Source organism: Falco naumanni, chromosome 5 (assembly GCF_017639655.2).
Source record: "Falco naumanni isolate bFalNau1 chromosome 5, bFalNau1.pat, whole genome shotgun sequence".
NCBI classification, from domain to species: Eukaryota; Metazoa; Chordata; class Aves; order Falconiformes; family Falconidae; genus Falco; species Falco naumanni.
In genome coordinates, this window is record NC_054058.1 from 17699210 (window position 1) to 17712935 (window position 13726).

Below are 13726 nucleotides of genomic sequence, written 5' to 3' on the forward strand. Positions count from 1 at the left end.
CAAGGTAGTAGTACCTACAGAAAGATGCTTATCAGAGTACCTAAAGAATAAATTAGATGAAGACTCCTCAACATTGTCAAGATGCTTACTCTAATTTTCTTTTTCATTGCATTAGACTTCAAGGAAAAAGAAGCCTCCTCTCCTGCAATTGGAAATTGTGTCTGGTGTAGGTAGTACAACAAGAAGACAACTTACTTTCTTCAGCATAATACCCTTTATATATTTGAAAACGTCTATCTTCTCCTATCAGTCCGCTTTTCTTCCAGCTAAATGTATGACCCTAGTTCTTACAGATGTATTTTGTACATCACATTTTTCAGATCTCAGTGCTGTTTGCTTTTTGGACTTTCTCCAATGTACTTGGGACAATATTGTAACCCTCACATTTTATCCTTGTGTGCTAGGATTAATGGCTTTGAATTCCAGGACTATCTAACAATTCACAGGGAACAAGCTTTGTTCTTCCTTTACTGATACAAGACAACTGGGATGAGATTCAATAAAGATTTGATTCATACCTCAGAAGACTGAGCAAGTTCCAGCTCACAGTGCAGTGAATTCATCCCTTCAGGAATATTACTGTTAGATTTACACAACGGTGGGAAACTCAACCCATTTCTAGAAGAGACGGGGGGGGGGGGGGGGGGGGGGGGGAGAAGAAAAAAATTAGTCAGCCCTTTTTGACATTTGATGAACTGCATTTTCTGGAACATGTTCACGATACTCACGAGATCAGCTCTTGTTGCATATGTTGCATGTTCTCCAGTAGCTTATTTTTTTCTGCCCGTAAAGTCTAAAACACAGATCAGACTTGGTTAGAGTGTTAGTTTGTTACACAGAATAAGCATAGGATATGCATGCTTTCCCCTTGTGTAATTAAAACCTAAGCTCAGTTCCATACCTCTATGACTGAGGAACACTCCACAATGGTTAACTTCAGTTCCTTGATGTCTTGCTCCTTCTGCAGGGATTGTGGAGAAAAGAGCCATTAAAGCTTACTTCAATGTGCTAGATGTCAGGTTGTGTATTTGTAATATTTACGGCTATGATGCTTTGTAACCAAAACAGCACTCGCTGTACTTGATCCTACACCACAGCAGCAAGCTGCACGATTTATGTTTGAGCAGCAACATAGTTACATAAAAAGAGCTTCAATTTTAGAAGAATACAGTCAATTACCTTGCATATTGGCTAACAGAAAGCCAAGATGACCTTTTCTATGTAACTCCTGAAGGAGATGGAAAAACACTTTCCAGGTGCTGTGTTTTAATTTACTACTTAATGGGTTTCACTACCAGCAGTAGCAGATTAAACTGGACAGAAGCACTCTAGTTTTAGCTGAAAACCTAGACTATATTATGCCTGGCATGAGTTTTAATCCCAAATGACCCTTAAAACAAGTTGCAGTGTTCCGAGTTTACTCTCTTGGTTTTCATGATTAAAGTCACAGAGCGTAGCACTCTGCGTATTAAACACCACCTAATTGAAGGGCTGATAGAGAACATATCAACCCTCACGGCAAGGCTGAGGTGTTACTAGAAATATTATCTTTCTCACCATCACAAACTAGCAATGGGCTTAAATCCTGTTATGCCATTACGGTGGAAGACACTGCATAGACAAGCCGAGTGTATCTTTGCCAAAACAGGAACTTCAGGTAGGAGCTTTGGTCCTCTCATCCCTTTTATGAGTTCTTCCTACTCTTCCTCTTAAAAAGACAGTTGAGTTTTTTGAAAGAGATGAAATACACAGAAATCCAAGCATGAAAAGTGAGGTTATAGAACCAGGCTTCCAGCCTTGGCAGAGACAACAGATACATGGGGCTGAAGCTTGGGGGGGTGGGGGGCAGAATAAAGTGTTTTCTATCTTCCAGGCCCGCAGAAGGTATGCAAAAAGAAAGGTTATGCCAAAATATTCAGAGACCAATCCTATCCAATCTACCTTTGGATAAAGAGCTGCGAGGGGGGATTATTTTAGCTTTTGTATAAACTTATCCCACAGATCCTAATGCCAAAAAGCAGTCAGTTTCCCACACCAGTTTCTTCAAGATTATACAAACCAGTTACCTTTATCTACAAAAACATGCAAATAAACACACTATTAAAAAACACCCAGCTACAAAAATATCAGCTAGATCACATTGAAATTAGATTCTCTTGCCACTGTCTTAATTCAGCTGCACTTATTTTTGCAGACAGCCTAATAGTCAAATATTTTATCAGCTGATTTAGAATGTGTTCTGATAAATAAAAACATGATTAGCCTAGAAGGCTATTTGTGTAATTCATGAATCCAGAGAATGTCAATGCCCTTATGCAGTCTTAAGTCTTTGTTTTCAAATAAAAAAAAAATTTAAAAACATCAAAAATGTTCACTTTTTAGCAAAGCCTAGATAATTACACATCAGAAATGAGAAAGGACAAATTTGCTTCTCCATTGGGCTCTGAATCACCATCTCTAGCTTGACACAAATTTAACAATTTAAGTAAAATTCACGAAGGGAAGGATCTTCTGCAGATACGTTCTCTTACCAGCTGCTGAAGGAAGTAGCCATTGGAAGTTTCCATACATTTTTCTGAAGTTTTCAAATTTTTTTTGTTTTAATAGGTTCTGATATTTTCTTTCTTTTTTTTTTTTTTTAATAAAAGTATACTCCTGAAACCTTTAATTATGCTGACTCATATGCAGGTCCTAAAGCAGATCTCGCCTACTTTGAAGCCATTTATAGGATCAGGTTCTGCAGTGTGAGAACAGTAGAAATAGAAGTGCCACAGTGAAGACTACTGCCTTGCCTTTTCACAAATCATCCCATAGTCAGTATTTTCAGTCAAGACAGTAATGAAGCAAAAGCAACTAACCTGGAGCAAGCTTGCCTCTTTAGTCACCACAGAGTTCTCATAGATATGTGCTTGTATCTGAAGAATGAAAAGATTAAAAATAATTCTAGTCATCAGCATGCACTGTAATACAAGTCTGTTCTGATCTCCTACTCGAAGGGGGAAAAGGGTAAACATTCCTTGTTTAGAAAAAAAAAAAATCAAATTCTTCTTTGAATGCCTTGCGTGGTGTGTTTCAAAGTTCAAATCTTGTACCCAGTTAAAAGTGGAAACGTTCTCCACTTTCAGTCACCTTTGTTTCCTCTTGTCTGTCCAGACTAATAGTTTCAGCAACATCAGGCAAAGCACGGCTGTGATATATTTTCTCAAATACTGGGGGAAAATTTCCCCCAAAGTTTAACTTTGAGGAAAGAATGAAACTGTGGATTTTTTATATTAGCCCGGTTTTTAGCCTCCAGACAGCAACCTCCTTTGCCAGAGCTGTGGCACCGTCCGAGCGATGATTGCACTGCAGTTCTTTAACATTGACAGGCTCAGGGCTGCCTACCTTCCAGAAGCAGAAATTCCCTTCACTAGACCCGAATAAGCTATAGGCTGTCTTTCTGTTCCTCCTGAAGTTGAAATGCTTACTTGAAGATCTGCTGCATTTTTTGACAGCTCTAAAATCTTCTTTTGAAGTCCATCGGTGTCCATGCTATTCCTAATATTCTAAACAAGATACAGAGTATTTAGGCACAGCCTGAATGGATTGACAGCTTCTCCCTGAAGGAGCTAAGCAAAATGACATCTCCACCCCCAAGATACTGCCTACTCTAAAGCACTACCAGCAGTTATGCACGTGTGCTTGCCCCACTGAAATAGTTTGTGCTCCTTTCCTCCCCATTTCTCCAGAACACTGTTAAAAAAAAAAGAAAGAAAACCTCAAAAAGTGATTTATAAGCACCACCAGACCTGAAAATCTGAAGAAAAGTTTTGAGGCCTGCAGCACAAGCATTATTTCTAGAAAGCTGCAATTTAATAGCTATTTGGACTTACAAGTTTTTCACAAAGACTAAATTTTGAGCATGGTAAACATGCAAAGAACAAGATTACTACGTTGTTATAATAGATGAGAAATTCCAGAATCTGCTACGTGCTTCTTTTCATTACTATGTATGATGTAAACTGTTTCTCTATTGCAACCTAACCAGTCTAAAATACAGATTGTAAGCAAGTATTAAAAAACATTTTATCACCTGGTAAAAACTGATTAATGAAATATTTACTTTAATGAAATAAAGATTTATTAATTCCCTGGGGAAAAAAAAACCAACAAAAAACAGGGGGGAGTGTGGGGAGGGAAAAAGGTGCGCCTAGGGATATAGCTCTATTAGCAGTATATTCTCTACAAGACTCATGTAGATTCCTGGCCAGTGTTGATGGATCCATCTGAGTGGAGCCCTCAGCCACTGCAATTTTTTTTGTTGTTTTTGTTGTTTTGGTTTTTTTTTTTTTTTAAGGGGTGGGGGGGGTGGAGTTACAGCTCCATACAGGGCTCCTCCTTTGGATCTTAAAGGAGAGAAAAAGAAGTGAATATGAAAAGAAAATGTGTTAGATTGAGATTGTTTCAATATATACCAATATATTGGTAGCTGTGTTAACTAGAAATATTTGGAATGTTTATAGTACTTTGAGAAAAGGAGAAGGGGAGAACTGTTTGTCCCTGTCCCCCATGCTTCTTCAACCTTGTATCCTTACTTACCCAGCAAACGCAAAACTTGAAGCACAGTGCAACTTCAAGATACAAAGCTTTATGTTAAGTCATCCTTGTAAAATGTAAGGTATTTTGATAACCTAACTAGCATGTCAGGCTTCAAAGTCTGACAAACATTTCACTTCTAAATTGTGAGCATTTAACTAGACAAGAACACACACTTGCAAAGTCACAATTTATTTTACCTCTTCCTGGAGAGAAGTAACTTTGGTGAGGAGAGACTGATTTTCCCTTTCCTAATCAGGTTTATGAGACAGACAGGAGAAAAAAAAAAAAAAAAAAAGGTTGTTTTTAGCATGTCAAGTTCAACATTCAAAGCCACCCTAAGTGAAAAAGCAACAGACCACATCATCCAGAGCCCAATATGAAGCTGTGGTGCTCCAGAAAGCACACCAGGAGGGGAGTGCTGGGGCTGGTCCAGCTCATGAACCCTCCGTGAAGGATTTGACACAGGCATTTCAAATCAGAGTAAAACTCAAACCATAGATGATAGGAAGGAGGCATTCAAGGCCAGAGTGAGCAAGTCTAGCTGTGCTCATCCTGGAGTTAAGTCTGGAAAGTCTGTAAGCCACGCTACACTTTTTTTTGTTTGCTTTTAATCAGACATGAAAAAGGTAGTATCCCACTCTGTACCTCCACTGCACAGGGGACAGTGACTAAGGGACTTCCAAGCACGGCTACAAAACTTCTAACAATATTTCTCTCTCCTACCCCACCTCCTTCTCACAAGGTGAATTATGCATGTAATCTCCAATTAAAGCAAAACAAGAAGAAATATACACAGAAAGCAGGATAGCACCAAAAAGTCTTATGTTCTTGCTTGGCCTGGAAGACTTTTTCCTGCTTTCTAGATGCCCAGCACCAGCAGGGCACAGAGCTGTAGAACACCAGCTTGCGGCTACCTCCGCACAGCAAGGTGCAGGGTGGCCACTGTGGTGTGAATCACAGGCACAGCAGCAACGCAAACCTATGTCCACCAGAGACCCTACACTCTGGTGTCTGGCAACACCTGCCAAAGCTGCAGCCACATCAGCCTTATTGCTAGGCTGCTTTACACTTCTTACAGCCACACAGCCTCTGCTACTCCGACACCTGGGGTGCGATTCAGATACTCTCACTTGTGCCCTTTCAGACACGCCGAGGTGTGCTGCCTGCCTTCCTGCTGTCAGCCCAGCACCGACAGGTCTCTGATGGGCCCTTGTCATATCTGCCAGCCCACATGGGTCTTGACAACATCCTAGGGGTGTTCTGAAAAGTGACTCTTGTGAGCAGACATCTGAACAGAGTCTCCTGTCCCTGCTGGTTCTAGAGAAGTCACATGGATTTCTGGCATAATATCACCAACTTCAGAACAGACAGGGCTCAATGATGGCAACATGAGAGCTGTGGTCCTTAAGCACAGTTATATGTGAGACTGTCCCTTTTAATGGTTTCCTTCATTGTAACTGACAATAGTTTAGAGAAACTTCCATGCAAATACTTCGTTGTTTCCACAACACTAACACAACACGTTTCAAAACTCTTCCAAGAAGCCCCAGTACCCCCAGGTACAAAGAAAGTCAATCTACTGATTTTTACAGTGTGAGTGGCCCTGCCATTGTCACAGCAAGGTACGAGATACTGTACAACATAAGCTAAGAAACAAAAGCACCTACTAGCTGTTTATTCTGGCAGAGAATCTGCTGTCTCATCTCTTCTGACAGGTTCAGGTTAGTTTTTGTTTCTTCTAGTTCTTCTTCCAGTGATTTTGCTCTCAGCACAGAATGCTGGATGCTGTATGTGGGGAAGTAAATCCACAGAAACTTCAGTGAGTTACTGTTGGTCATTAGGCTTGAAATACCAAGAACAGTATTTTTAGAAGCCACCAGGGACTTATTCCTTGGCACAAGTACTTAACAGAAGAGCAGCAACTAAGTTTAAGCCCATTAATTTTGTTCCGTAAGTAAAGGCTCATAAACTTATCCTCTATTTATGAGCCTCCTTTGCTCTCACGGTAAGGTATGAAATCCCAAGCAAACATAGCATCAAAAAAAACCACAAAAACAAAAACAAACCCCACTCTTGTTTGCATCCACCTAACAACCTAGCTTGTTACAGTCAAATATATCAGGCTACCTGAGCACACAAGCTCATCCTTACAATACTTCATTGTTAGCAGTTATGGAAACCATCTCAGTTTGGTTTTCAGGAGTAAGCTCTGCATCATTTTCTTATCCTGACCTGATACCCCAACCAGTGTATAGTTAACCACTGGGGCAAGGCCCTTTTCCTGGCTAGCTCCAGGCTGCAGAGGACATGGTCTGGCATGAGGGCACACATCCCATGCCAGCTATGCTGCAGGACTCCTGCCTTAATCTCCCAGATGATACTGGCAACAGTTTGGTAGTTGACATAACTATATCACATCTGAATTAATTAGATCAGATGAGCATTATGAATAGGGTCATATCTGCGGCATTGATGGGTCCCCAGGCTGCAGCACTACTAAGCTGGCAAGACAACTCACTAGTTTCTCAAGGGACTAGCAAAACAGCTCTTGCGTGCTCATTTCCCCTGTGCTTGGCAGCAAGTGTGTGGTCCAGGATTGGAAACCTCCCAGAACTTGGCTGTTCTCTTCATAATGTTAAGGGTAATTTAAAAAAAAAAAAAAAAGAAAAAGTAGTTTCATTTTGTTTAGCTTTACCCTAAGATTCTGCCTGTGTGCTTCTGCAGCACCTCATGCTGCAAGAGGCAGACTATAAGATGAATGACTGATTTTAGAAGAACGAGGAGGTACAGAGCAGAACAATCACGCACGAGGGATAAACCTTACAGGTACAAAGTTGCTCTCATGAAGCACTGGTGAGGTTAAAAGCATAAAGTAAGGCTAGACCACTTGGAAAACTACTGTAATGGCCATTACACTGTAGACCTGGTGCCATCAGGGTCTGTGTCTCTCACCTTTTTATTTGTTGACGCAGATCCTCATTATCTGCCAGTAGCTTAATATTGGTCTCATCCACAGCTTCTAGCGAGAGCTTCAGCTTGTTGTTCTCTTCCTGAAGCTTCTGGTTGTTGTATTGCAGGTCCGCAACACAGGTTATCAAGTCAGAAGTCTCCCTGTTCCAGTAACAAAATGAGGAAACATTAACTGTAATCACCTTTCCCAATTTAGACTTTTTTTTTTTCAGAAGTCTTGATGCTGTGCTGCACTGATCAGAGGTGAGAGGAGAGCCCACAGAGGACTTGTAATGCTGCAGTGTACAGTCATTTTCTCTGCAAAGAGATATCTGATCATCTCCAGATCAGTTCTCTAATTCAGTGGACACTAGGAACTGTTTTGTTTTTAAGTATTTTTAAAATGCTCCCCGTAATTGAGGTATGCTACTAGACAAGTGCCACATCTGGATGGCTGCATGACAGTATCTTAAGCCTTTTCTAAACACCTCTTAGGACACCACTAATACTTTTGTATTAATGCCACAATTTCTGGATCCTTTTCTTTTCCCCTAAATCACCTCCCACTTATGCTTTCAACTGAAACTTGAACAAGGACCACTCTTGAGATCCCAAGAAACAGTAGGGAAGCAATGGAAAGCAGATCTTAAGATTTTTGACTACGCATAAAATGTAAAACATCAGAAATTTCAAAGATAACTTTAAGTGATTTGTTATTAACAGAACCCAAATCATAGTCATGACTATAAAAAAAGAAAACCAAAACCCAAGCAAAACCAAGGACCAGATTTTCAGGAGATAATGTCTTTATTGTCATACTCCTAAAAACTCCGGGGAGGGAAGGAACCAGTTTAAAAAGGAGAGGAAACACAGCAAAACTCTGGCCACAAGGAATTAAGGCAGCAAATGGACACAGAAGGACCAACATATCAGTAGGGAAAGTTACTAGTGTGTTTTTAAGTTGGAGCAAAAGCTGAGGAAGAACACAATAGCATCAAGAGCTACTGCAGACAAAGTTCAGCATTACAACTCTGCCAAGACAGTTTTCTGGAACAGTGGTTCTAGAAACTGCTCTCAAGTAATTCAAAGCTAAGAGTACTAATTTCTGAGCAAGAATTGCTTAAATGAACTTACATGTCTCCTTTAGACACATCGCCACCAAAGGCCTCCAAGCTTCCTGATGTAACATTCATCTGGACAGGCATCTTTTTTGCTGAAAGAGGTGGGATTTTTGGTTATAGAATAAGAAAGTGGAGTTTTCCTAAATCAAACAAGAATAAAGAGGTCTGCACCTTCAGAGGTGTTCTTATGCACTTTAAATTCCAGGTCTTCCATGTTTGCTGTTGGATCCTCGGTGGCATCATCTTCCCTGAAATAAGGAAGCATCAAGAGTCACAAAATCAACGTCGCTGGATTGCTTACCAGCTTTGCAACATTTAAAAGCTTTCAGCCAAAACTCACACTGTAGTCACAGTGTCCCAATACAATCTTTGTTCCAGATTACAGAAGGCACAAGCTACAGGAGAGCTTTCTATTCTGTTTTCACGGAAGCTTTTATGAGATTGATTGATAAAAACACTATTACCATTTTCTCTTACAGTCCTCAATCCACTCTTTCATGATGGCATGGTATGTTTCCAGGTCCACAGAGACATCTTTCTGATCTGGGTCAAGCATGTTGCACAGCTCTTCAAGACCACTGTCTTCCGATCCCCGACTAGTTGTGTGTCTCAAATAATCAACTATCTTGGAAACTGATACTTTTCCTAAAATAGATACAGATGTCCATGCACCAGACTCTGAAGCCTAGCAGGCCATTACACAAAGTTGTAAAAAAAAAAAACAAAAAAAAAAAAAAAACAAAAAAACAAAAAACCACACAACGGATCTGCCCTCAAGAGCTGTAGACAAGCAATTGACACCTGCCGTTCTAGTTCGATCTGGAAAGAAACTTTTGAGAGCTTTTTGTTTAGTTTTACTAATACAGAAGTGTGAAAACACAGTTTACTAGTTTTGTGGACTTCAGTTTAAAAAAAAAACAAACGACACATTTGCTGTGCTATTGCTTTCAGGTATGTCATCAAACTAGGCAAACCCTGTGACATTATCTTACTCTGCTAGACAACTACTTTCTTTACCACTTTTAGTCATGTTTGAGGTGGAACTCAGAGGAGTTATCTCTTGCTCTGAAGTTTCCCAAAGTTCTCTTTTCTAAGAGGAATAAGCCTAAAAGAAATAAACAGTCATTTCAATAAGGTTGATTGCTAGAATCATGTTGCCTCTCTACTTCCTTCACTGCCTTTTAGTGTAGAGATCAGCTGGAGGGGGAAGGAGGAGGGAAGAGAAGGGCACCATGCAGAAGAATCATAGGTTTATTCTGCACCTGCCACACACACCTAGCTAAGGGAGCTAGTCAGTCTAATCATATCACAGATTAGCATGTTTCAGGAGTCATAACTCAAACCCAGCCTCGAAAATTCATAGAGAGGAGAACAAAACAGAGCAATGAAAAGCCACTGGCAAACCTGTATGCTCTAAGTCACATGCACAAAAGATAGTGGTCAGTAGGTCTTCTTCACAGATCAAGCTCACATCATACATGTCAGCTTTGCACTCCGGTGGCTGCTTCCATCCTATGGAGAATAAGTTTGTTGTTGTCCATCTTTATTTGCTCATAGTAACTTTCATACCCCACTGGTTTTAACTACAGTATAATGTTTGTAATAGCATAAGTATACATAGCATTCCACAGCTTGGATGACATTTTTTGTAAATTTTTGTTTGTATGGGTTTTTTTTAAGATGATTAAAAAACCAAAACCAGCCAGCACCGCCCCCCCCCCCCCCCCCCCAAACACAGAGCTTTTACTGCCAAATAATACCAGCAACTGTGCAGAGCTGGAGTTTCTGAGCTGGGAGTTGCTTTATGCATCTACTTCTACACAGGCATTTTTGGCAACTCTGGCTATTCTTTTGCATGAACTAAACATACAGAAAAGAATATTCTAGGAGGCCAGCTCTTTCTTCTCTCCCTCTCCAGATATATTGTAGAAAAAATAATCATGATCATATTAAGTTATTAAGAAAACAATCCTTAAAAATAAGGAGCCTCAGAAACCCACCCCCAAACACACATATCTTTTTATATTAAAGGCAGACTAAATTAATAGCTAAAGGTCTTATCCACAAAGAGGAATTAGAAAATTTGAAAAAGTGTTTGGCTTGACTCATTACTTGTTCGCTTTTTACATTCACATTAATATTTTTTAGAGAAAATACAAGGTTTTACTCCATTCTTTTTGAAGTCTTATTGGAGTGATTCTCAAATGTATTGTTACTAGTTTAAGTAGTAAATAAACGCCATCTATGTAGGCTGAATGTTCAAATGGTTAGTATTTTGGATTGGGAGGGTGTTTTTTCAGGACCGTTACCTCTTTCGCTCAAAGGTAAGTTCTTTGGCACAGGAGATGGGATCACAGTGCTTTCTGGCTTTTTATCAGATGTGAAGAAATATAAATTTGGACTAGACGTAAGATACTTCTGTTCACACCACATATCTTTAGATTCAATAGCTGATAGAGCACAGAGTTTATTCTGGGTATTAGCCTCTCTGGATCTGAAGTAGGATGGAGAACAGCTCTCCATGGGGCACCCTGGCACCGACAAGCTGCTGCATCTCTCTTCACTTTGAAGAATTGAATAGGTAGCATTTGCAGAACACGAGTCAGAGGAGAGATGCCTGAGATAAGGTGACATCAAGTCTGCAGAGAAAGAACTGGGACTGATTAAGTGCAGACCAGCACTATCACATTTTCTAAGAGTTCTTTTCTTCAGTATTTCTTCCAGATTTTTTTTAATACCGCACTGTGGACTGTCGAAGTTACAGGACTGAAACTTTGGTATCTGCAGAGCAGGGTTAGAGACCTGATCCATCATTTGGATAGATTTGATCTTTCTGCATATACTGTCCACTGGGTTGTGATGCCGTTTGCTAGCTCCATGTTCTGAAGACATTATCAATGCCCCTTTCTTGCAAAGTATCTGGAAAGAACAGGAACAGGATGTCAGAGCCAGGACGATGAGCACACACATACCCTTTGTACCAAGCTTTCCATTCAACAGACAAGCTGGAGCTTTGGTATCAAGGGGTTTGAAAATCCTTGGTCTACATACCAGCTGGGACAGAAACCTTCAGTCAGGATGTTTATTTCTCCAGGCAACTAGAGTGACGTGGATTTGGAAAAGGTAGGGAAGGAAAGGAAGAAATACTTTCTGAAATGTCACTACTTATTCCTACATACAATATCCACGCCAGGGAGGGCAGGGAGAACAAAAATAAAAAATTAAGAATTCTCTGCAACCCAGGAGCTGAATATCTTTTTCCATTAAAGGAAGCACTAAGCAATATTATTTAGATGAATTTATCACAAATTGGGTGTCTTAAAAAAATAATCTAAAATGCGTTCATTAAAAAGAAACAAAATCCTCACACAACTTTTGTAACTATTACTTCTGATCACATCTGTAGCATGTACTTCCTCCTCTGCTTCCATAACTTTTTGCTCAGGTCTAACAGCAACAATTGTCCAGCTATTTACTGAAGGTATCTCCTACAGCTATAGACATTATCAGTTTCTGATCTCCTTCTGTGGCCTCCCAGTCAAGCCCTGCAGCCACAGCTACACAAGTCAGTTGAAGTATTCTTTTTTGAAAGCATCTCGTGACAGGTTTCAGAAGCAAAGATTTAAATAAGTTTACTTTCAGGAAAATATGAGGCTGTCCTTTGGGTTTGGTCTTTGTGGATACTGGGTTGGGGGGTGTGTGTGTGAGGAGGCAGGAAAAGTGAGTCCAAGAAGAGTTTCAGCATTTCAAGTGAGCCTTCAAGGACAGAAGAAACAAAATCTATCTTCCACCATTCTATCGCTTTCAGCCCCTCAGCTCTGAAAATACACTGTATTGCTTATCTCCACAAGATTCTATACAGTGTTTAAAAAAAAAAAACCTCAAACCCAAGACACATACGAATCATAACACTTGCAAGTAAGAAGCAGGGGAGCAGCGAGAAGTCCAGCGTATGTTAACCGTATAAACTACATGACCAACAACAACCATCCTCACATGCTCCAAGACTGCATTTCACTTGTAGCCAGTCTATTAGAACAGCACCATCACAGACCAAACCTCTGCTAGGGGTAGAGGGAAAGGAAAATTAAACAGCAGCTTTACAACTAGAGCTCATGAGGCAGCCCACACGAGTGAGAGGGACTGACGTGGTTGCTTGCGGGGACAGAACACCAGACTCCTTGACTCTGAAGGGATTTCCCCCTGCATAGTACAAATACCAACTCACCCCCCAGAAGGACAGAGACTTCACTGAACTGTGTCTTTTCACTCAAATTGTGCATCAAGAAACAAAATGAAGCAACCTCCCCCTCCCTGGGAAGTTAGCTCCCTGCTTTCCTTTTCAGTAGAAAAAAAATATTTCTTTTCTGAAAAACAGCAACATACTTTACTAGCATTTAACGTGAGAGTTGCCACTTGTATAATCTTGTGAAGCAAAGCAGAAAAAAATCACATGTAAATTTTAATTTAGATTGCAATAGACATAAATACTTAATATTTTACTTAAATTGGTTTATAGCAAGCTTTCTGCATGCCAGAAGCTTGGTTTTACATATGCAGAGTCAAGAGCTCAAGGTTTATTTTTCTACCTTTGTTTCTGTAAGCAATAACATCTACCTTAGCAAACATGTCCTTAGCCACAGGATACTTCAAAAAAGTGACAACAGTAAGAATCTTGGAATAACTTTAAAGAGACTTCTTTCAATTATTATGGTTGTTATAAAATATGTACACCTTAAAAATAACTACCAGGAAGCTGAAGCAGTCTCCTATAGTAGACACACAGAACATCTCTTAAAAAGAAAAAAAACATTGCAGCTAGATCATAAGTATGTTCTCTAAATGCACAAAAGCCTTCAAACAGATATAAGTAATGCTCCATTAAAGAATATTTATCTTTTTATTTACAATGTGTTTTTAAATATTGCTTGTAATTCCCCATTAAAAACAAAAAACCAAAAAAACAAAAACACCAACCAAAAAACAAAAACTCAAAGCAATCAACCAAGCCAAACAAAAAACAGTCCCACACCTTATACTTACACTAGCACATGGAAGACACTTTCTATTCCTCTCTG

At 39.9% G+C, this 13726-nt stretch overlaps 1 protein-coding gene across 1 annotated transcript in view; it reads right to left on the reverse strand.

Annotated features, from left to right (window-relative positions):
* The window catches only part of IRAG2 (inositol 1,4,5-triphosphate receptor associated 2), a 39250-nt gene extending 27710 nt beyond the window's left edge, over positions 1-11540 (reverse strand). Inside the window, exons 1-13 of the mRNA XM_040594668.1 lie at positions 10958-11540; positions 10053-10160; positions 9113-9293; positions 8820-8896; positions 8662-8740; positions 7531-7689; positions 6246-6363; positions 4776-4826; positions 3468-3545; positions 2859-2915; positions 902-961; positions 729-793; positions 519-618 (exon numbers count right to left, since the gene is read on the reverse strand). Of these exons, the coding sequence (XP_040450602.1) occupies positions 519-618; positions 729-793; positions 902-961; positions 2859-2915; positions 3468-3545; positions 4776-4826; positions 6246-6363; positions 7531-7689; positions 8662-8740; positions 8820-8896; positions 9113-9293; positions 10053-10160; positions 10958-11540 (1716 nt within the window). The remainder of the gene's footprint in view (positions 1-518; positions 619-728; positions 794-901; positions 962-2858; positions 2916-3467; positions 3546-4775; positions 4827-6245; positions 6364-7530; positions 7690-8661; positions 8741-8819; positions 8897-9112; positions 9294-10052; positions 10161-10957) is intronic.
* Between the last annotated feature and the right edge of the window lie 2186 nt (positions 11541-13726).